General features: G+C 39.7%; 1 protein-coding gene across 3 annotated transcripts in view; it reads right to left on the bottom strand.

Moving 5' to 3' along the window:
* Positions 1–1,645: 1,645 nt before the first annotated feature.
* Positions 1,646–24,262, bottom strand: part of CENPI (centromere protein I) — a 58,296-nt gene continuing 35,679 nt past the window's right edge. For all 3 annotated transcript variants that reach the window (XM_074277053.1, XM_074277054.1, XM_074277055.1), the window contains 7 exons: positions 19,800–19,894; positions 16,748–16,880; positions 15,608–15,732; positions 14,404–14,461; positions 14,028–14,243; positions 9,404–9,445; positions 1,646–7,867 (listed from right to left, as the gene is read on the bottom strand). In XM_074277053.1, coding sequence (XP_074133154.1) covers positions 7,706–7,867; positions 9,404–9,445; positions 14,028–14,243; positions 14,404–14,461; positions 15,608–15,732; positions 16,748–16,880; positions 19,800–19,894 — 831 coding nt within the window. In that variant the 3' untranslated portion in view covers positions 1,646–7,705. The remainder of the gene's footprint in view (positions 7,868–9,403; positions 9,446–14,027; positions 14,244–14,403; positions 14,462–15,607; positions 15,733–16,747; positions 16,881–19,799; positions 19,895–24,262) is intronic.

Here is a 24,262-nt window from a genome sequence, read left to right on the forward strand (position 1 = left end):
TAGAGAACTGCCCTCAGAATCAGGAAGGGAGGCTCAAGTCTGGCCTGTGACCCTGAACTGCCAGATCTGCAGGGACGAATGGAATTTACTCCTTCAGAGTTCCCTACGTCAATGAAATGATAAGGCGTCATTTACAGGAGAATATCATTTGTAAAAGCCTGCCTAGTCTCTTCCCAAACATTCATCAAGGACCCTTTCACTATCGCTATATCAAGGGCATAACATTACTAGCACAGCTGAACACCCAAAACAGGTTCAATAGCTAAAAACCACTAAACACAATCTTCAAAGACTGCTTACAACTAGTATTTTACCTGTATGAGGGTGGATCCATGTTGACTTTTGGAACTACATCAACTCTCAGAAGCTAATGTACCAGCTAAACAGCTTCCAGTACACCTAACTTAAAAAGATGGTGGAAATCAATGGGAGGGGAAAGGGGCTGGCTAAAGAAAAAACAAGCAGCATGTCGGGGTGATGATATACTGGTAGATCATTAGACCACAGAGACAGAAAGGTGGCTCAGTGGATAGAATGCTGGACCTTAAATCTGGAAAGCTCATTTACCTCAGTTCAAATCCAGACTCAGACACTTCCTATCTGTATGACCCTGAACAAGACACTTTACCCTGTCTCCCTCAATTTCCTCATCTGTAAAATGACCCGGAGAAGGAAATGGCCAACCGCTCCGGTGTCTTTGCCAAGAAAACCCCCAATGGTTGGACATGACTGAAAAGACTCAATTCCACAAGATGACAGGAAACCAGATTTAGAACTGGAAGGAATATTATGTCTTCTAGCCCAATTCCCTCCATTTACAAATGAGGAAACTGCACACGACTTGTCAAAAACTACACTGGCATTAAGTCCAGGGTAAGATTTGAAGTCACATTCTCTGACTCCAAATTCACTACAATTTCCAGTGTGTCTACTGACTGGAACGTGGAGGTCCCTACTAGAAGAGAACCTCAAAATATCATGGATAAAAATGCAAAACAAGGAAGAAACAAACTAAAACCAGTATGATTTAATAGTCTTAAAAAGCAATCAAAAAATACCCAAAACATAGCAATAGGATAAAATTCTTCAAGGTACCAAAGATGATAAACAAATAAATGATAAGAGCCAAAAAGCTAAAAATGATCAGCGGAACCAGGTTCTGAGGGGAGCCTTGAACAACTGGTCCTGGCACTCCCGAATTTCATTTTGGGGGTGGGGAGATGTCAGCAATTTAGATTTATTTTCTGGGAGGAGGGTCTTTTCTAGATCTTCTCAGGCACTGAGCTCTTAAGCTCTTACCTATGACATAGGCTCTGCTTGTGGTACCTGGGCAGCTTGGAATGGAGGCAGCATACACCTACTCTTATGGTTTTTCTCTCTCCCTCTCTCATCATCTACACATAAGGGGAAACTGTCTTTTAGTCTCTGAAATCCTTCCTTTTCTTCCTTGTGGACCAGGAGCATTCAGCCAAGAAATGATACTTTGTCACCCTAGAAGTGATAACAAGGAATATTGGATATTAAGTTGATTTTCTTCAAATAGTTCAAGGTCAAGACAGCATTTTATGAGTGGGATGAGATTTTTTTATTGAAATATATGCTTGGAAAACAACTGTTTGGACATGTATACATATATTGTATTTAATTTATACTTTTAACATATTGAACATGTATTGGTCAACCTGCCATCTGGGGGGGGAGGCAGAAGGAGGGGAAAAATTAGAACAAAAGATTTGGCAATTGTCAGTGTTGTAAAATTACCCATGCATATATCTGGTAAATAAAAACTATTAAAAAATAAAAATAAAAAGAAATATATGCTTGGACTTAAGGTTTTGAAATGGATATAACTCGTGTAATCTTCAACACCTTCCCCCCCCCACAAAAAAGCCCCCTAACAATTAAAATAAGCTCTGTTGCTGTTCAATCAAAAATATAGGGTTACATTTAAATGTTCTTTGCATTGAAAACATGACAAATATGAATCATTTCTAGAAAAGATTCTTGAACAGGTTGGACTAGATTATTATATCATATTATTATAATTATAGATACATACACACGTAAGCCAAAGTGGAAAATTGAGGCAATATCACTAAAGAAAAGGCAGAAACTGGCTTAGCTTTTCAGAAAAAGTGAGTCTATGTGTGTGTGGTTTAGATGGTGGTTGTTTTTTGCTGAACCCACTGTATGTCACGCAATGGGTGATCATTATTCTTTTATCACTTATTTTACTACTCCAAAAGCAAATAAGCAAACAGAAATCCAAAATTAATGAAAAACCATTTAAGAGCAAATGCATTGAGAATAACAGCTTCAAAGATACACGTACATTTGATATTAGAATCTTTCTCTACTAATCCACCCTATAATTTAGAAACTCCTTACAATGTACCTACTTTTCTTGGTGGCACCAAAAGCCTTTGGATAAATATTCAAGCTTGATATTTACCAACTGAGAAAAGCGGGTTAGCATTTCTGACCTTCCATAAATGTTCTCTCGCTCTACAATTACAGCATAAAATATTGCTTTCACATTTCTAATTTCCCAAGACAGCCTGGAGAGGATAAGGTGAAGGTGGTGGGAGGCAAATGACATTTCTGCAACTGCACAATCTAATGTTCTAGATTTACACGGCATCCCAGCAGTTATCCAGCATGATTATCACTAAGCAATATATTCGCACCAAAATATCCTAAAAGCGGTTACTCCCCTAGCAAATTTCTACAGCAAGATAGGAAGTGCTCTTAGATAATTCAATAACCACTGATTTCTAAATTTACACCAGGCCTTTATTTCTACCTCATTGGACCACCTAGAGGGACTCACTTAAAAACAAAATCAAAATCAACTCACTGTTTTCAATTTACATAAAGCTTAATTTATTGGCTGAAATGAGTGTTTTTGATACATCTGTGAATTTCCTTTTACTGTGATTTCTTTGCTTTTTAAGATAATTAGTTAATTGTCTGACAACCATTAGTTAAAGCAAAATTAAATCAACAGCAGGGATATGATACAGTGGATAGAATTCTGGGCTTGCAATCAGGAAGACTCACCTTCATGAGTTCAAATCCGGCCTCAGACATTTCCTAGCTGTGTGACCCTAGACAAGTCATTTAACGCTGCTTGCCTCAGTTTCCTCATCTGTCAAATGAGCTGGAGAAGGAAGTGGTAAACTATTGCAATATCTTTGCCAAGAAAACCCCAAAAAGGGTTACAAAAAGTCTGAAATGGCTCAACAAAAAATGAACACCAAATTAGAGAAAGGGAGAAGGGAAGGTGAAGGGCTAAAAGCATTGGAATAGCACCGATATACCAGGTATTGTACTATGTGCTTTACAAATATGATCTCATCTGATTCTCATAACCTTTCAATGTAGGTGCTATTGTCCTCACTTTCCAGCTGAGGAAACTGAGTCAAACAGAAGGCATGACTTGCCCACAACTAGAAGTGTTTGAGGTCAGGTACTGAGGCACCCAATATTTAGACACACTTCTCACTTATCTAAGAATCCATCCCTACTTTCATTCAAATCAAAGCTCAGGTGTAGCCAGTAGAGAATATAAAACATAAATAAACAATTTAGCAAAATGGCAGTTTATACTTATCATCAAAGGGATTTCCTCATACTTCAATATATTCAGAGTTGTATGATGTACAAATCCCCAGGAAGCTATTCCAACTACAGAAGATGGTTCCAGAAGTTGGAACAACTTCTATCTATTCTTTTCTCCCTAACTTCCACCCAAAAGAAAAGTTAAAAACATAATATTTCAAAAGCCATTACCTTCTAAAACAGTGCAAAATTCTTTTTGTCTATTATTAGATACGTACTTAATATTTCAAGGGGGAAACACTTATAAAGGAAAAGAAAAATAGCAATTGGTTTTTCCCCCCAGTGACTTTTCATCTACTGATTCGTTTTAGTTTCCTAACACTTTGAAGGTTGAATACATTATTATCATAAATATATTGTACACATACACACACAAAGCAAAGAACAAAGAGATTAACGTGCCCTACATCATCCAGTTTGCTACTTACGGAAGCTACATTTGACTCAGAGTTCAGTACAAAATCTCCAACTCATTCTCTAAAGTTTACAAATTAATGTTTTCCTTTAGCATTTATATATAATTTTGTAACAAACTCTGCCATGCTGCCTCCCACACAATTTTACACACAGAAAATTTTTTTTAAAAATTAGAAAATTAACTTTTCACATTAGGTTAACGTACGAAAATATGTCATCATTTTTGAAAACATATACAGATGAATAAATATCACACAGAAAACTGTTGAAGCTTTCCACGCTGCAATGGCTCTCAGGTTGGCCAGTATGGGAAATGTCAATTGAAAAATTACCACAAACTTTCAAGATCTGTATTTCTGCTGGCTGCCCTCCTTTTCAACCCTAAGAACAGCAGGGAAATGCAATTTTCATTATATTCGAGAGGTCAATTTGAAGCCAAATGATTGCCCATTGCTTTCTCAAAACATCTCCCTTTATAATGTGTGCTTTGGATTGTGCAGCCCATGAAAATCATAGACTGACAGAATGTCACAGCTGGAAAACCCCTCAGGGTCAATCTAGTCCAAATCATACCTCAAAGAGACAGTGTTCCCTGTGGCTTCATCACAGTAACATTCTACATGTTCTAACCATGGTGAGCCCTTTTAGTCACGTCTGACTCTGGGATTCCTTTTGGGGTGTTCTAGGCAAAGACCTTGGAGTGGTTTGCCATTCCCTTCTCTAGTTTATTTTATGATGAGTAAACTGAGGCAGTTAAGTGACTTGCCCAGGCAGGGTCACAGCTAGGAAGTCTCTGAGGCTGAATTGAATTTTTGATTCTCAGCCCAGTGAGCCATACACCATAGGAATTTGTTTTACATAAAACTAAAGATCTGTATGACGTTAATGACCAAAACAGAGAGCTCCACTGATACCCACCCATTCGATGCCAAAGGGAAGGGAGGCAGGCCTCCAACACTAGGCAGCTCTCAAGTGTCTCGTCTGGGGAAGAAATGGACAAGAATCACCCTGAATGGTCCTCCATCTGCATCAGTCAAGAGCATGCCCGAAATGATGCAATCACCAATCCATTTAAGTGATGAGTTTATAAAAATGAATACCCAGGATTTCTAGCCATGAACCAAAGAGTTTATACAATTTTACAAATTTCCCAAATATGATAAAATGTTTTGTTTATGCTAAAAAAACAAAGTGCACAAAGTAAAAACAATCTTTTCACTTTAAAAAGGTTTGGAAATAAAGGTAAGGCAGTTTCCAGATTCTTTCTTAAGAATCAGTTATACATATTTAACATATATGGGGACTAACTGCCATCTAGGGAAGGGGGTGGCGGGAAGAAGGGGGAAAGTTGAAACAAGTTTTTGCAAGGGTCAATGTTAAAAAATTGCCCATGCATATGTTTTGTATATAAAAAGCTATAAAAAAATCAGTTATAATTTTGAGAATACTTCTAAATACCACATGTGATCAATAATCCAATTTTATGGTTGACAATGAAGGCATCTGGACACTTATCTTAAACAGAAAGTGCTTCATTTGCAGTGTGACCCCTCCTGTCTCTACATGGATAGACCACATAGTAATTTTACTTGCCATTATCTTCATCTTCATTGTTTTTTCTCTACCACTTTCTGGACTGCTCTAGTTGGCCCTTTGAAGACCTCTGCTTCAGCTTCGCTCTCACCGCTGGACGGTTACTTTATCACTTGGGTATCTCCACATTTTACCAAGGGCAAAGTTGTTTTTGCCACGGTGCCCACAAACCTGTCAAGGTTTGGAAATCGTTAAGCTAGGAGAAAATCCTTGTTCTGCACAGAAGCAAAATGTGGCTTTTTGCAGAGATCAGAGCTTGCCTTTTGCTATTTTTTTTTGAGATGGTACGTCTTGCTTCCTTTTTCTATTGTTCTTTATCTTGTCAGCTGTTGTCATTTCATCAAATTCTGAGCTCTACTCCCTTGGCACGGTTCTAAAAGCATTTCTTCAAGCACTCTGAAAAGGTGGCAGGCATCTAACTGCACTGTCTAGCTTTTGTTCTTCACGGCACATTAGAGCGAAAACACTCAGAAGCCAACTTCTAGTCCTGAGGTTTGGGGACCACTTTTGGTGATGTTCCTACTGTATTATTTGCTAGTGTGACAAGCGAGGGACATGCCACTCAACTAAGCACTACCTCAATCGTGGTCTAACAATTCCACACATGTCACTCTAACCCAAAGCCTGCTTTCTTTGATAGTAAGCTTTTCAATAAGAGCATTTTCAAGCGGCCAGATTTGGCTCATCATGCGTAGCCCAGTCCATTATATCAAGATGTCAGATTTTTAATGCAAGCTGTCCAAATCTACCTCTGATCAAGGGGACTGCGGGCAGAAAACTCTGTGCTCAGAGAATGGTCCAATCAACACAACGCTGACCCTCAGGAGGAAAATCCTTGAGTATTCATTTTGAAGAAGGAAAAGGTTTCTTTCATGGGCAAGCTTGAAAATAATCTGCACTGAAATCAACCACTGATAAATGTCAAATAGCCCAAATCAGAAGTTGTTCCCATTTGAGGGATCATCAAATCCCTTCTTACAAATGAGGGACTGGCATGGAGATCCTGGGGAGAGAGGCATCGGGCTCTGAAGTTCTTCTGTTTAAAAAGTAAAGTAAAAAACAAGTGAGAAAGATTCTGGAATGGAGCCAGAGCTATCACACTTCTAATATATACACACAATCTTTGAAAATGACTAGACTTTTTTAAGATACCAAGGGACCACATACTCGCAAACGCACAAAAACAAGCTCAACGAGTTTTTCCCCCAAGAGCTGAATGGTAGTAAAAGGGAAACACTACTCAGCAAAATCTGATGAACACATACTTTTTGTGTAATACTGTAGCTGTTTTGAACAGATCAGTGTGAAAAAAAGAAAACCTTCAAGAGAATCAGTCTGAAAAGTAAAATGGTTAGTCTAACTTCCTCTGCATTTAAATTCTGGCACTGTGCACAGTATGCTGGTTCTCGGAGATTTTAGGAAGTTAGACGGCTTGAAGCAGAAAGTTCCCAATGGATAACCTTGATCGGATTATTCACACAGCCTCCCTCTGCTCCATATCGAGGGTTCAGGCAGCTGCTGCCGCTGCCACCACTGCCTCTTGTATTCAGTAGCATGCTGGAGCCTCATATCAGGGACGAGGCTCACTCTTGGCCATGTCTCACTGTGGCTGAGTTATGTGTTAATGTTAGCTGATTCAAAGGTGCTTCCCATTATCTGTATTAAGCTCTCCTTCAGAAATGCAACTTACACGTAATATATTATACCAAAACATCTTTAAAAGTCCACGACATAACAGAAACACAGTCTGGAGGGAAGCAAATGGGAGCGATTGGAGGGGAGGGAGGGACAGAGACAGGGGGAAAGAGAGACAAAGAGAGACAAAGACTGGGGGAAGGGGGAGATTTAAATGCCTACTAGTCATTAAGATATTTTCACTAAGGAAGTGAAGAAATAAACTCTTGATTAAAAAAAAATAATAAGTCATCTATCCCAAACCCTTTCTCGCTCACGGAATGTTCTTTTAAGCACTCCTTTCCTATTCTTGTTAATGGTAATCTATTAAAAATCCAATAAGAGAAAATCGAGTTGAAGCACGGCAATGTTTTGCCACCAAGGAAGACTTGTCCTAAGCTCAAAATGACTCCGACATGCTAGTCTCTGACAGCTTGTTGTCAGGCTGGGTGCCGTCTGATGAGGGATTGTCAGCAACATTGAGACTGCTCTGCATGAAAAGGTGAAGGCCGTGCAGATTCTCCAAAAGGAGATAGTCCAAATACCAGTTCCATTTCTTTTTCTGTAGGCAGAGAAAAAGCACATTAACCAAATACTCTTTTTTTTTTTTAAGGTAAGTAAACTTTTATTTTTTTTTCCTTTTATACTTTTTGAATACTATCATTTTAAAATATCCTGAACCTAATTCCAAATAAGCTGAACGTGTTTAGATACTAAGTTGAGGAGGAAATCAGGTTTGCACATGTAGCTGCCCATAAGAAGAGCACAGAGCGGCCTTCCAGATATAGACTAAACTACATGTGCTATTTTCCAAGCTGGCAGCTTTGCTTCTGCTGTCTATTCCCCTTCCTTCTGTTTTCTTCTGGGAATTTTTAAATCATTCAATGGTCTCCTTTTCTTTCCATTCCACCCTCTGACTCCTTTTTTGGTGACCCTCTCACCGCCTCACCAAATTAGAAGGAAAAACCCACTGCAGAGCCTAGCAAAGCAAATGCCCTTTGTAGCCACATCCCAAAGTGTCTGGCTCGCTCTACGTTCTCAGTAGGAGGTGGGAGGCCTACCACATCATTGCTCCTCTCCAGTCAGAGGCGTTGGCTGTACTCAGCAGTTCTCAAGTCTTTCTTAGGTTTTTTTGTTTTTTTTAACGTCACTGGCATTGTATAAATTATTCTCCATTTTCCCCTCACGTGGTGCTAAGTATTTTTACCAGTCCTTAAGCTATGTATGCATAATAAGATCAAGTCACAGATGGGCCGGATTCACGGGAACAAAGTTACTAAGTTATGAAGTGGCCAGCCAAACACAGCAGAGTGAGATGCATGTTAGATATTTTCCCCAATCTCTAAGAACTTAGGGGCTAAAACAGGCCATCCAGATGCAGACACCTGTACACGCAAGAGATGACCATAAAGCACTGAGACGTGGGCAGTTTCTGTAATCTTACACAAAGGTGTGCAAGGTGAGAAATGGAAGACGCCAATAGCAAAAGTCAAACTACTGCATGGCTGCGCAATTTGTATACACAAATCTTGTGCCAAAATACGTGTGCATGGGGCAGCTAGATGGTGCAGTGGACAGAGCACCAGCCCTGAAGTCAGGAGGACCTGAGTTCAAATCTTGCCTCAGACACTTAACACTGTGTGATCCCGGGCAAGTCACTTAACCCTAATTGTCTCAGGAAAAAAAAAAAGGAAAAAAAAATGTGTGTGCACTGGCCACGAAAAGCAGGTTTTTCAAAGACCTCTTAAAATTAATCAATTGAGTGGATAATCTTTCCTTTAATGGACTGATACTAAAGCATGCCTTTCGATCGTTGGCAGAAAGGTGGTGAGTTTAGAGGTATGAGAAAAACCATCCAGAGTCAGACATGGCGTGGGTGTTTTGCTTAACTGTACTTATAACTCGATTTATTATTACAAGACAATCTCCTTGTGGGTGAAGAAGCAGGGTACGAGAGATGAGGGAGAGGGAGAGATTATACTGGGTGGATAATTGGGAAGCAACAGAAACATTTAGAAAAATCAGCAAAACATTTTTAAGAGACTTCTGAAAGAGGTAATATGATTATTTATAATTTAAAATTTCCTTTAATATTTACCTGAATGAAGTTCAAAGAAAATTCACTTTCTGATGGCCATCCCTTAAAAAGAAAACAAGTCTTGTTAGTTAAATCACAGGAAAATTAATTGAGGCTTCTCCAAATTTTGAATAACTTAAAAACTACCAAAGATCTAGAGTAAAGAAATAGAAAAAGGGAAGAAAGTAGCATCTGTTTCCAGATTCTGCTACACTATCAAAGGTTTATGCTCATGCTTTCCTTTATTACAATGGAGAATTCAATGTGAAATCCACATTACAAGATAGATCTAAAAGAGATCACTATAGCATTTAAAAAAGAAAAGTGAAGCTTCTCAAGCTATCGTTTGTTTTAGCTATTCGGATATTAATTGCCACTTTTTGTAGTTTTACATCCCCTTCATATTCTGAAGACAAGCTGACGGAGAGATATGCTAGACAAACAATGGCTGCTACCACCCTTACTGACTGTGTGAAAGCAGAGGTCGGCACGAGCCGAGCGGGAGCTGAGCAGGCATCAGATGAATATTCGGTGACAAAGCTCCGGGACAGAGAAGTTTCTCAGACGGCCCAACTAGTCTCAGCACAGGTTTCTATTACAGAAGCCAGGGTATCCTTTTCCTCTTTCCTGACTGATTTTCTATTGAAATCCCTAAAGCAGGCTTTCCAACTTCTTTTTCAAGCCTTTCATGCCATCCCTTCCTGCTCTCCTTCATCCAAACTTTACTGAGAAGCCGGTCCACTACAAATGGCTACTTTTCTACATCTTAATCCCCCTCGCCCCCCTTAGCATTGTCCTCTATTTTCTCCTCCATTAGTCTGATGAAAAGGCAGCACTTGTTGCCAAGGCCAACCCTTTGACCTGCATACTCGATCCCATTACCTTTCTATGCCTGCTGCCATTATAACTCCCTCTCTTTAATTTTCTATCTTTCCTAGGTGCCGCTTTATTCTCCGATCCATACAAAAAAGCCTACATCTCTTTAATCTTTAAAAAACCTTCACTCGACCTTTTTATCTCCCATCTTCTCTTCCTTTATTTCTATATACCTCTTCTCTCTTTCAAAGCTGAAGTCTTAGAAAAAAATTATCTATATTACCCCTACTTCCTTTCCTCACTCCTCAACCCTCTGCAATTTTCTTTTCATTTGTACCACTTGACATGAAACTGTTCTCTCCAACGTCATCAATAACCTACTAACTGCCAAATCTAATAGCTTTTTCTCAACTCTCATCATTCTTGACTGAACTCTAACACTCATTCTCACTCTCTGTCTCTCTCTCTTTCAGACTGGCTCAGGTCTCTGTCTCTTGGATAGTCTCAATGTTTGGGAGACTTTGCTCTCTGCAGATTCTCTTATCTTTTCATTGTTTATATCCCATTCCTTAACTGTGGGGGGGGGGGACCCCAGGGCTCTCTCCTGGACCTCGTCTCTCTTGATGAACTCATCAGCACCTAGTGGCTTATTATCTTTACACAGATGCTTCTCAGATCAAGCTCTAGTCTTTGCCATGATTTCTTGCTCCACCTCCCCAAATGACTCTCGAATATTTCAAATGGATGTCATAGAAGTAAGAGAACTCCTTAGATTTTTACAAAAATCAGCTCTATTTCTGAACTTCTTTGTCTCCATCAATTGCCAAGTCTTGTCCTTTTGAGTACCCCATATTCTATCATATGTATCTCTGCTAGCACAGATCTGCCCCATCTGGAGCTATTACAAGAGTCCCCCAAACTGCTTCCCCAAAAGGCCATTGTCTACATGGTTGTCAGTCATGTTCCTAAAGCAAAGATCTAACCATGTCAACCTGTGAAACTCAAGTCGCAGTAATTCCCAGCTGCCAGCATAAAGAGAAATTTTGTTTTGGCACATAAAGTACTTGCCAAGACACCTTTCTAGAATAATTTTCCATCACTCACCTTTCTGTATTTAGTAGTCTAGCCAAAGTGGGCTGCTTTGCTCTTTCCTCACCTATACCACTCTATCTCCTAACCTTTGTTGCCTTTGCCCTGCCCTCCATCCTCATGGCTATCTCTTCAACTCTCTAGCTCCCTTTAGTGCTCAATTTAAGTACCACCTACTTAAAGCATGAGGCCTTTCATGGTCCTGTGCCTCTCCTTTCCTCCCCTACTCTACCCCAGCTGCTAATGTTCCATTTCCACCTGAATTACTATGTATTTATATGGTATATACTTCATTTTTTCTCTCACACACACACAGAGACACAGAAATCTTCCTTGACATTCGATACCTTAAAGGTAGAGACTGCTAGTGCTTCTGTTGCTGTGTCCCTAGCACCTAGCATGATGCTTGGCACACAATAAGAGCTTATTAAATGCTTATAGATCATTAAATTGGGGGCCTGGAGCAACAAAGTATTCAGAAACACAGACCCCTCCCAAATTTGAACAACGCCCACTGCTTGCTGGTGAGGTGACTAATTTTTGGAAGCTTTGAAAAATTAATTAACCAAGCTGTTCCACTAAGTCTTGTACAGAAAAGCTAGTTAACTTGGTCCATCTCCAGGGATTATTCAAGGCTGATTAAAAAATACCAAAATTAAATCAACAGGAGCCCCTATTAATAGAGCCACACACCTTTTATACCGCCCCTAGACTTAAGACATTTAGATGCTAAGTTCTTGGTGACTGAAATTCAAAGGCAACTCTCTTAAAAGACTGATTAGCATTAAGGCCTAATATTTTCTTAGCCCATACAAAAGCATCTGTTGATTACTGCAAAAAGATTTCCCATTTGTTACAGAACAGTGCCCTCTAGTGCTGGAAAAAAACATTAACCTAATACTACTTTTTTAAACATATTAAAATTCAACTTGATTAAAAAAAAAAAAAAAAAGCAAACCAAAAGTCTGTTTGCCTGCACTCAAAATGGTACTTTTTTATTGATCTATTTTATTTTGACAGATCGTTTCTAAATTTTCAAATTACATTTTCCCCTCTCCCCAAATATATTCCCAATTACAGCTCTGTAAAACCCAGGGGTGTAATTGTGACAGGTACATGTAAGTTCTTTTCCACTGTCGTTAACAGAAAGGAAAGACTCGCTTCTTTCAGCTTGGCTACTACGGCACCAACACTGACTTGTACGAGTCCTCAAACGAGCTGTTTTTTACCATGGTGTTTGCTTTACAAGTGGCTGTTTTCATCACTGTATAGGTCATTCTTTGATTTGCATTTCTACACCTGGTATTACATAACCCAAGTTTGCCCATATTTCTCTGAATTCTCCCTAACTGTCAGGCCTTATGATGCACCGACATTTCATTTCATTCATTTCTAATGCATTTAGCCATCTATAAGTTATTTAGTATATAGCATTTATGATCAGTGTTTTGTGAGCACAAAGCACAGCCCTGCTACTTTAGATGGTGCTTTACAGGTAACACCGGAAACTAAACTAGAAGGAACCCAGAGGAAAAGTGGGCAGAATTGGCCAGGTCATTACTGTTCTAGAGAAATCATGGAAGGGCCTTATGCTACAAAACTATGTAAGTACTCTTATTCATCTAAGGGCCTGTGAGGAAGGCAGAGCTACCATGGTTTGGGAGAAAGAGCACTGGTCTGGTTATTTCAGAGATCTGGGTTCCAGACTCAACGTGACCACTAACTAAGTGGTTGGGCGGAACTGGGCAAAGCAATAGAATCACAGGATTTATAACAACAAGGGGCTGGAGAGGTCAGTCATCTAACTTAAGCCTTTTGTTTTACTGAGAAGGAAACTGAGGTCCAAAGAAGTCAAATGACTTGCTCAAAATTCCAAGGGAAGTAGCAGAACCAGGATTCACAGCAGAGATCCTGCAAAGAGGCTTTCTCTAACCTGGGGTTGGTGTCTCATTTCTTAAGTGAGAGGGCTGAGCTAAAAAGTCTCTTATCTCCTTCGAACTCTTGAGAAGCCCTCATTTCCCAGTCTCAGGCAGGCTATCAGCAACAGAGCCCTCAAATCCGTGGCCTGGGCCTCCTTCTACTCTGCCACGCTGGCCCCTGAAAGGACCTAGCTAATTTTTTACATTTAATTCTGCATGTATTTCAATGACTAAGAACTGTGGAGAATACCAAAGCAAAAGAATACTGGGGGAGACAAAAAAGAAGGGGAAGACTGAGTACTCACTTCAGCCTCTGAGTCTCGGTTTGCTTGGAAGTGGGGCCTTTGCAGCCTGAGACCTACAATCTGGTGACTTCCCTTGAAGGACCGTACGATCTATATCATACCAGCACTATATGAACCAGGACATACTGTATCAGACAAATCAGCTAGACTAGAGGAGTTCAAAGGAGAATAAGATCATTGGGAATGATCAAGGAAAGTTGCATGGAGGCAGAGTTGAAAAGAAGACAGTGGGATGGGGGACATTTAAAAGCAGACGAATATAAGAGTGAAACATTTCTGCAGCCACTTCCAAAATGGGTTTTTGCACTATACTTGAAAGGAACAAATCCCTCACATTATTCTATATTCTAAACCTAGACCCCTGAGGGTTCTTACAGCCATGGAGTTCCCAACCTCTGAAAGGTATCCCATTTTAATAAAGGATATTGCTGATGAAGCAATAGATTATGAGATAGCGAGGAGCGGGAAAATGTTTTCAAGACACCCCAAAGCAAGTAATCCAGGATGTGCTTTTACCTGAAGCAGAAAGTAGATTGAATAGGCCTGTAAGGCTGGATGATTAATTAGATTTAAACCCTTCTTAATGTCCTTTATTTTTGTTTTTTCTAGGATCTCAGGATGTATGTAAAGAGAGTGGCCTCTGTCCAAGGATGTGGATGTCCACAGGCAGTCCACCAAGGAGGTCACATAATTATTAAACTCTTGGTACGCTTTGTTGAACTTCAGCCTCTCCTAAGGGGACAGGGAAAAAAGCTCATTAATGAGGTTGTGAGAATCAGCTTTCACCCTCCCTTCCAATCACACCTCTCTGTCACCCTATACATCTAGGACACCTAATAAAGTCACACTTGTCACCTCAGTCACAATAAGAGATTTGATGGCACCAATCTACCTTAGCTTCCTGGAGCATCAATTCATTTTCCTTGGCAGCAGTCAAGTTGACACGATACCTAACAGAAACAACAAAATGGGAAAAACAAAATGCTGATGGTAACATGGATGAATGCTGGTAATGGCACACAGGCACCTGGTTGATTAACATTTTTTCCCTTCCTGCTCTGAAACTGCTATACTCTTTGGAAGGATTAGACATGAACTTAAGGTCAAAGGCAATCTGATGGCTGGTCCTGACACATTCTTTATCTACTTCATTAGGAGAAGAAAAAGTGTGGCCTTCCTTAGAGAAGAGGCTACAGAAAGGAACAACACTGCCATCAGATGGGGGGCATTGGGACACTCATAGAGCTCCTCATTTACCTAGTATTTGACTTTTTAAAAGAAAAATTTAAGTTTAAATGAAAAAACATGAAGCCACTCTACATAATGCTGACCTTTCCCTTCCCCATCTCTCCTCAAATAGTCAAAACAGTATTTTTTTTTGGTAACAAAAAAGTGAAAACAAAGTAGAGGCCTACTGACTGAGGAATGGCTAAAGCAAATGTGATATATGAGAATTACATGTGGTAATGGCACATTAGTGTGCCATCAGGAAAAGAAAAAAACCAAAGAATTTAAAACAGCATGGGAATACTACGTTCTGATGCTGAGCAAACTAAGTCAGATCCAAGAAAACAATATATAGCGTGAAATAATGAAATAAAGCAAGCAAGCAAACAAAAACCCAATAATGTCCAAACTTATCCTCAAAGACTTGAGGAAATGTACTCCCATCTGTTCTTGGCTGAAATAGAGAACTGTTTCTAAAGTGCATTTTCTCCCTTTTTCTTTTTTTATTATTTGTGATAATGGATGGTTCACTAGGTAGGGTAGGAAGAAGCTACTATTCAGAAACAAAGGTGATATAAAAACAAAAAGGTATCAAGAAAAATATTTTTAAAAAAAGTTCAAGTACTGCTCAGCAAAAAAAATACACAACTTGCCAAGGTTTTCAGAACGCGTTTATCCGTCCCAAAGCCAGCACCGATGCTATAAGATACCAGCAGCAGCAGCATCCCATGCTGGACAACCATATCCCAGAGAAGATCATTCTTTTCCCTGATTAAAAAGACCCCAGCAGAAAGCAAACAGAAATCATGAACAGATTATCAGATACATCAAGATGGAATTGCCTTTAGAGTTTGGAAAAGGCCGCATACCTGTACATGATGTAACAGAGATGGTTGAGGGTGATGGTATCTGAGGTGATTAGTGCTGGATAGAAGACCCCAGGTGGAAACATCACCACTAATGGAAGGCCGTAATTGAGATACATGTCAGACACCTTTAGGGAACAAAGACACAATCAGACATTACTCTCTAGTTCTTAATCAAGTATAACAAAAAGAGCAGCTGCATAAAATAGTGTTTACTCATTGTTTATTACTATATATATATATATATATATATATATATATATATATATATATATATATATATATATATGTATATATGTATATTGCTGAGGCAATTGGGATTAAGTGACTTGCCCAGGGTCATACACTGAGGAAGTGTTAAATGTCTGAGACCAGATTTGAACTCAGGTCCTCCTGAATTCAGGGGTAGTGCTTCATCCACTTTGCCCCCTAGCTGCCCCTGTTTATTACAATATTACCAGCAATTATTCCAATAGGTCAGAAGTCAACCATCTTCACAGGCAAAATAGGAATCTATAAACCTTCTCTCTCACCTAATAAACTAAATTGCTATTTGACTGGTCAATAGTTAAATTAAGGAATCGTTCTCAGAACGCTAAATAACAAATTACCTGAGAGGCTAGTGATGACAAAAGAATGACACATAGTAAGTAATTCACTCTAGTACATGTTAACAACTAGCTAGTCTGATACATTTGAAAACAAATGAGACATAAGGCAAGATTACTTCTCCTGAAGAAACAGAGTCCAGAAAAGACTAGAAATATGTCAATGCTGCCTGTGGGGAAGACACGTTATGACTGCAAGGGGCAAGATCCCATTGGGTGGGAAGGCTCTAAAACAAGAATAGTTAAAACTAAGAGAATTTAGAATCTGAATAAGGGAAAAAGGTCGTTGGCAAATATATCTCATATTTGCCAAGGATCAATACCGTCGCAAGAAAAGATATCCATTTCCCTTTTAATTTCTATAAAATAAATAATTCTTCAGAAGTATATTCCATTAAAAATTTCAACTGGTTTAAATCATGTTGGTATGAGCCATCACCACCTGGGACAAGCGATTGCAGAGAAACACTTAAATAACAGACCATTGAAACAGACAGACATGATGAGAAATAATCACAGGGAATGGGATGCTTACTGTCTCAAAGAAATCCAAAACAAAGTGTAACAAGAAATTATTGTAATCCTCCAAGCGCAGGGCAATCGTGGACAGCCATCCCACGTAGTAGATCAGCTCAGACACAGAGTTCAGGGCGATAATGGTAATGTCTCTATAATCAGAAAAGCAAGCAATTCACACATAGGCATTCCCCAAAATCTTAACTCCCAAGTTGTTCTATATAGAATGGGACAAAAGTCAGTATGTGCCAGTTTGCAAAACTTTCTTCTTGGTACTCCAGAGCACACTCCTCGAGAGACCTTCCAATAAGTGTTTAGGACACACTCAGTTCCCAGGCTGGATGACAAAGAAAGAGGGGACGAGAAGCTCCCATCATCCCAAGCTACCAACTATGTTGACTCAACCTGCGATCTGGGTAGTCCTGAGCACACTGGTAATACTTGCTAAGCACTCATCACCAACAATCATGCAGACCATGGCCGTAAGAGGCTGGAAACTAAATACCCAAGAAAGTAGCTCTGGATCCCAAACAAGGAAACAGGAGAAGAGAGCATAAGTATATGCTATCATGCACTAAAACAAGGAATGGAATTGGAGGATACAGAAAGTAAACTATGAACAGTTTAATTTAACAAAGATTCAAATGAATGCTTCAAATGAATTGGTTTTGGCCACAGAGGCAGGCAGCATACAGTGGGAAGTGATTAATCTCAGAGTTAGAAAGGCTTGGGGCTCGGGTCTCTGCCACCTTGGATACAGGCTGCCTGTCTGACCCTGAACAAGTCACCTAGCCCACTGCTGTGGCCCAAATGATCCCCCAAAATGCCAAGTTGCACTGGCAAACTTCTCAACACCGATGAAATGTGAGGCAGCTGCAGTGGGCCACCATCACCGCCCACCCTCAAGCATCCTATGTCAACGTTTTAGAAAATCCAAAGCTCACAAATTTCAACGACCACAAAAAGGTTACTGCAACTTTTTCACTTGACTTCCTGAGTTACGAAGCTGTCAAGACCTTCACTCAAACTGACCTGGATGTGGCAGGTACTTCAAAAGTGCTTTAGTCTGTTCTTTGGCTTCTCTTTCTGTTAGGTTCTTACTAAGTGCTAAGTCAGTACTTGACAATTCTCTAGTTCCGGCCATGACTGGGAGTTTTACTTGTGAATTTCTGGGGAAGAACTTGCATGCTTAGGAGGAGCAAGTTCATTGGTTGAAGAAAATTTTCCCAGAAGCCCTTGCATTATCCCACACCCATTCTCTGGGAGGATAAAAGAAGGAAGTTACTACTCTGGACCAGGGTTGACAGCAACTGTCTGGAGACAACGGCTCTCTACAGGAAGAAGAATCTGTCCGAGAGATTTGAGTTGACACAGTAGAGCTCCTCCAAGAGAGCGATTGGCAGCTTCTGGAGACAACAGCACATTACATCTTTCTGCTGAGGATCAGAAACTAGAATGTTCTGCATTCTTCTTGAGCCAACCAATTTCGGTTTTGAAAGCAAAGCATGGATAGTCTTCCATTTAGACTAAATTGGTTGAGATTAAAGTGGAAACAGCATGGCAAAATGGAGTTAACGCAGGAAGGTGAGCCTGTACAAAACACCACAGTGCCAAAGGTGTTCATGAAGGTGCTAAGTGGTGCCCAAATGAGCTCCAGATAGAAGGCTTTTGGCAACAGGCTCCACCAGGTCTCTCCAGAAAGTTCTGCTCGAATGCCATCTCCCTAACAGAAGAGAGACCTCAAAAATCCCAATTCCAAGGCCATTAGTCCGTAAGTGGCATTCCCTCTGCGGGGAATGGGAATAATGCTCACAGGATCCCAGAAGACTTTGGGTTTTCCTTAGCATGGGGAATTCCCAATATGAGAATTCCCTCTGCCAACTCAGATCCCCAACTGTTTGTAAATTAGTAGGTAACTCCCAAGGAGTTGCCCAAGGGCCTACAGCTAGCTAGTAAATATCAGAGCCATAATGAGAATTCCAAGCCCAGTATTCTATCCACTATGCCAAGCTGCCTCGCTCAGTTCTAAAATGGAGATGACAAAAGCATGTACAAAACTGGCAATATATTTGTGCAAAGAACTAATAGTACTGGGAAAGTGACGCTGATTTTGCACTTAGTGATTTAAAAAGCTTTTAAGAACTCCTTTTTTAAAAATACTTAAAAGCATATATATAAACAGTGATACATTTTTTTTAAGTTTCCAAATTTTTTTTCTGAAAGAAAATAAGAAAATTGATTCCTCCATTTTTGAAGTTGCTCAGACTCAAAACAAAAGCAAAATCATAGACGAACTTTGGACAACATATTGGAAGGAAACTTAAGTATTTAAATATCATTCCTTTATAAAAGGCACTCCCACCTATTAATTCTTCATGTCTCCAGTTAAAGTAGAGAAGAGGAGTAACGCAGAGTGCAATGAGTAAATCAAAATGTGAGACAATAGCCCAGGCCATCTTTATAACTCAGTGCCCTCCCCAGGCCGAGAGCACGCCACCAACTGTTTTTAACTAAAAAAAAGAGAAAGATCTTTGAATCTGCTTTGTGCAACTATGAAATGAGAAATGTGGCTGAAAGGACAAACCTATTTCAGGTAACAAAATCTCAAAATTCTCTTTCTATTATCAGAGAATAAAGCATATCCCAGGCAATACCTGCTATTCTCAGTGAGCAAATTAAAGAAGCTATGACCAAAATAAGGCAGAACAACAGCCAGAATGGCTTGGAGGGGCTTCTATAATCAGAATTGTCTGTATTCACACTGGCCTAACCCAATTAAAATGAAGAACCAGTGCAAGTCAGTATGATCCTAGCCTTTTAACTTGCTTGGCACAGAACTTTAACATCATTTAAGACTAAAAAGAAGCATTGTTTCTTTATGTAATAGGAACAACAAAAGTAACTTATGCCAAAGGATTGTAAGGAAAGATGGGAAACTGCTGAGAAAACATTATATTTACAATGTATCGCTAAGCAACTCGAAGCCTTGGGCACCAATCCTGGCTCGGGATAGTCAGACCTCCCTCCCTCAATCTCCAGCATCCCTTCTGGTGGGTTGGGGAAAGACTTACGGGTAAGTGCTGTGTGTGGGATTCTTGTTGACCTCTGAAGTATGCCATAACAGCCAGTTCTGCACCAGTTTTTTCAGGCTATAAAGAACACTGCACTGAAGGACACAAAGAAAAGAACCCATTACCACAAGGCTGTTTTCTACCGTGCCACCATCACCTGGGCAGACCGAGCACAACCATCAACCATTTGAACACCCAGGACAACCCCTCTCCCAAGACAACAATTCCTCTTATGTCATCTCCCTGAGAATATGCTCGTTGAACAAACTAAGTGCTATTAGCCGCTGCTCAAATCTTCCTAGTCATGAGGGAACGCTCAAAACTTATAAGGAGAATCCTGTTCATTCAAGAGCTCTGCCGGTCAGAAATTGGTCTCCCTCTAACCCTGAGTCAGTGGTCTTAGCTCTCCCTTATTCAGATGAGTCCACCCTCCTTTCCCTTTGTTGGAACATCACATTTTGATCAAGCCTTCTGTGCTCTCACCCCAGGAACACTTTTTACTTTCTCCTCACTTGTTTCAGAGGGTTAGTTTTTGGTTTTTTTCCACCTTGAACAAATTATTTCTGTTCTTTGAAGGCAGTCTTATGCTCGTGAGCCTGCAACAGTGCTGAGCTATTCACAATCATTTGGACAGCTCTTTATGATTTACCAGGTGCTGTCCCCATGAGCATCCCATTTAGTAGAGCCTCTGAGGGATTTCAAGTCAGTATTACTGGTCTTTTGGGGCTAAACAATTTCTAACTCTGTAACAAGCCTGGTGAGAAGTCTCTCTGCACAGAGCTGGGTTGGCCACTGAATCAGAGATATCCCATACATCCCTGGGCCCCTACTCCAGGGTTTTCCCTATGATAAATGCAGCCTCAATTTTAGATGAAGATGGTAAAATTCTGGCAACAGGGAATATATAAAATGGGTACAATTCTTAAGAAGGACACTTCTCCCCAGTGTGTAGATGATGGATATAAGAAGAATCAGCGGTAGCATTGTTGTTGTCATTTTTTTTACATTGTGGGAATCTCTTCCTCCAAAGCAGATCACAACTTCTCTCTGCCTTAATAGATAGGTTTAAGGGAGTTGTCAGAAGATGAGAGATTAAATGATTGGTCCCACAGCATGTAATTTTCAGAGGCAGGGTGTGACCCCCAGTTTTCCTGATTCCAAGTTTCTCTGACAGCTGCCTCTCCCAAAACCCATTCATGAGTATAAGCTGGATATAAAGAAAAGGTATGGATGTAATTGTACGTGAGAGTTGTTAATTTTACTTCACGTCTAAGTTTATTTTTTAGGTGAGAAAATAGCATAGACTCCCATGTGAAGTGATTACTTAACAATCTAGAAATGTCTAAATATGTATTTTTCTCTCATTGCTATGACTGGGACAATAATGTAGAAATCCAACCCTGAAATTCCCACTCCATGACTGCTTTCCAAGTTCACGAGAAGGTAGTATAGTGTTGTCCAAAGAACACTGAACTGGGAGTAGGAGCACCTCAGTTTGTAGCTGTGTGTCAATCACTTCACCTTTGATGGATTATATGATAAAGACAATTTTCATACCTCCCTTGGAATGCTCCAATGCTTTTTTACAGCATGAAGCCGCTCTTAGGCTTTCCAAGGTTGTGCAAACCCTGGCAAGGGCTACCTGATAAATATAATGAATGAATGCTACATCTATGTGGCTAGCAAAGCATCAGGCAGGACAAAGGATACAGAGATGGCACAGATCCCTCTCAGACACAATCAGATCACAACTGCTTTGGAAAAGTACTGCCGGGGGCAGCTAGGTGGCACAGTGGATAGAGCACCAGCCTTGAATTCAGGAGGACCCGAGTTCAATCTGATCAGACACTTAATACTTCCTAGCTGTGTGACTCTGGGCAAGTCACTTAACCCCAGCCTCAGAAAAAAAGAAAAGAAAAGAAAAGAAAAGTACTGCCACATGTTGTTGAATGACACCTAGAAAAGTAAGAGCCAATGAATTTTCATTAAAGCTGTTGTCAGGGATAGTGGTGCAGGGGTGGGGGATAGGGCTACTTGGGAGGAGTTTTTTTTTTTGTTTGTTTTGTTTTTGTTTTTAATAGCTTTTTATTTACCAGATATATGCATGGGTAATTTTTCAGCATTGACAATTGCAAAACCTTTTGTTCCAACTTGTCCGGGGAGGGATTGTTTTTAAAAAGAAAAAGCTAAAGGTGACCCAACCTCAAAGAGACTTATGAGAGGGCAATGACCAATGAATTTTTCATTTATATGTGTTAATTTCTTTACCTCTGGCATGCTTGGTGATAAAGGTTTTTAACTTAAGATTATATTCTTTAATGGGTATTCTGATTTAATTATCAGTCTTTATTCAAGTGCCACATCCCCTCTTCTTCCACCTGCACTCTTTACTGCTTTTGTACTTATCATGAGCATTCTGAATTAGCTGAAGACCTTTTCCTCTGTGGGTCCTAGCACCCAGCAAAAGGCCCAGCAGAGACAAGGTGCTCAAGCACTTCTTGCTAATGGTTATGCAGTTTTGATACACACACACACACACACACACACACACACACACACACACACACTCAGAAGTAGTTAACCTTGGTCCTTCCTATCACCATCTCAAAGAGAATCTAGTTCTGGGGCACATGAAGTACCAAAAATCCAAGTACTGTGTATGCTATACATGAGGAGGGTTTTACAAAATTTGGCACGTGAATGTTTTTCAGTCACTGCAGAAGTCACTGAGAAGAATATTCAGAGTTGAAGTTGTGATGTGAAAAAGTACAATCTTAAGAATGAAGCCCATTAAAGACCCTTTGATCCTGCAGTGGGATCACTCTATTGGCCTGTATCCCAAAATGATCATAAGAAAGGAAAAAGGACCCACATGGGCAAAAATGTTTGTGGCAGCCCTTTTTATAGTGGCAAGAAACTGGAAACTGAGTAGATGCCCATCAATTGGGGAATGGCTGAACTAGTTATGGTATATGAATGTGATGGACTATTATGGTATAAGAATGTGATGGACTTCTATAAGAAACGAACAGCAAGATGATTTCAGAGGCCTGGAGAGACTTACATGAACTGATGCTGAGTGAAGTGAGTAGAACCAGGAAATCACTGTACTTGGCAACAGCAAAATTATGTGATGATCAACTCTGAAGGGCATGGCTCTTTTCAACAATGAGGTGATTCAGGCCAATTCCAAGAGACTTATGATAGAAAATGCCATTCACATCCAGAGAGAGAATTATGGAGACTGAATGCTGAACAAAGCACAGTATTTTCACCTTTTTTATTGTTTTCTTGCTTGTTTTTTTCTCATTTTTTCCCCTTTCTGATCTGATTTTTCATGTGTAGCGTGATAAATATGGAACTATGTTTAGAAGAGTTGCACATGTTTAACCTATAGTGGATTTCTCGCTATCTAGGGCAGGGGGGTGAAGGGAAGAGAGGGAGAAAAATTTGGAACACAAGGTTTTGCAAGGGTGAATGTTAAAAATTATCTTTGCAATAAAAAGCTATTATTAAAAAAAAATGAAACCCCAAAGAGAAAATAACATACATAGTCAATAGGGCTAAAGAAATATAACTTATCCTACAGAAAAATAGGAGGGGAATGGGATATAGGAAAAGAGGAGGCTGACAAAAGAGCGAGCATATTGGGGGAGGGAGTAGTCAGTACCAAAACCCTTTTGAGGAGGGACAGGGTGAAAGAAGAGAGAGAATAAATGGAAGAAAATACAGTTAGCAAGAGTAATTGTAAAACAATTTTGGAGGCAAGTTTCTCTGACAAGACCTCGTTTCTCAAACAGAAGGAAGTGAGTCAAATTTATTAAAAAAAAAAAAAAAAAAGAGCCATGGACCAATTGACAAAGGATCAAAAGAGACGATCTGTGCCCAAAAGGCTATAAATTCATGCATATCCTTTCACCTAACAACACTACTACTGGCCACGAATGCCAAAAGAGATTTTGGAGGGGGAAAAAAAAAGGAAAATGATCTATACGTTCAAAAATTAATCATAGCAATTTTCAGGGTAAAAAAAACTAGAAATTGAGGGGATGCCCATTTATTGGGAAAATTCAAAAGTGCAATGTACCGTATACAAATAGCAATGTTCTGGGATAACCAGCTTTAAATGACTTTGTTACTCTCATTAGTACAATTATCTACAACTATTCAGAAAGACTTATGAAAATTAATATTCATACTCAGATAAGGAACTGACTGTGCGTGAATACAGTTTGTAGCATTCTCTTTTTAATGTAATTTTTCTTGAAGGTTTTTATTTTCATTAGGGTGGGAGCTCTGTTTTCTTTCATAATTTGACTTTTATAGGAATGTTTTGCAAAACTTCACATGTGGATTCTTAATTGTGGGTGGGGAGAAGGGAGAGAATCTAGAACTCAAAAAATTTAAAAAAATTTAAAAAACAAAAGTAAAAAAATTTGTTTTGAATCTAACTAGGGAAAGGT

The sequence above is a fragment of the Sminthopsis crassicaudata genome, chromosome X (assembly GCF_048593235.1).
Source record: "Sminthopsis crassicaudata isolate SCR6 chromosome X, ASM4859323v1, whole genome shotgun sequence".
NCBI lineage: Eukaryota > Metazoa > Chordata > Mammalia > Dasyuromorphia > Dasyuridae > Sminthopsis > Sminthopsis crassicaudata.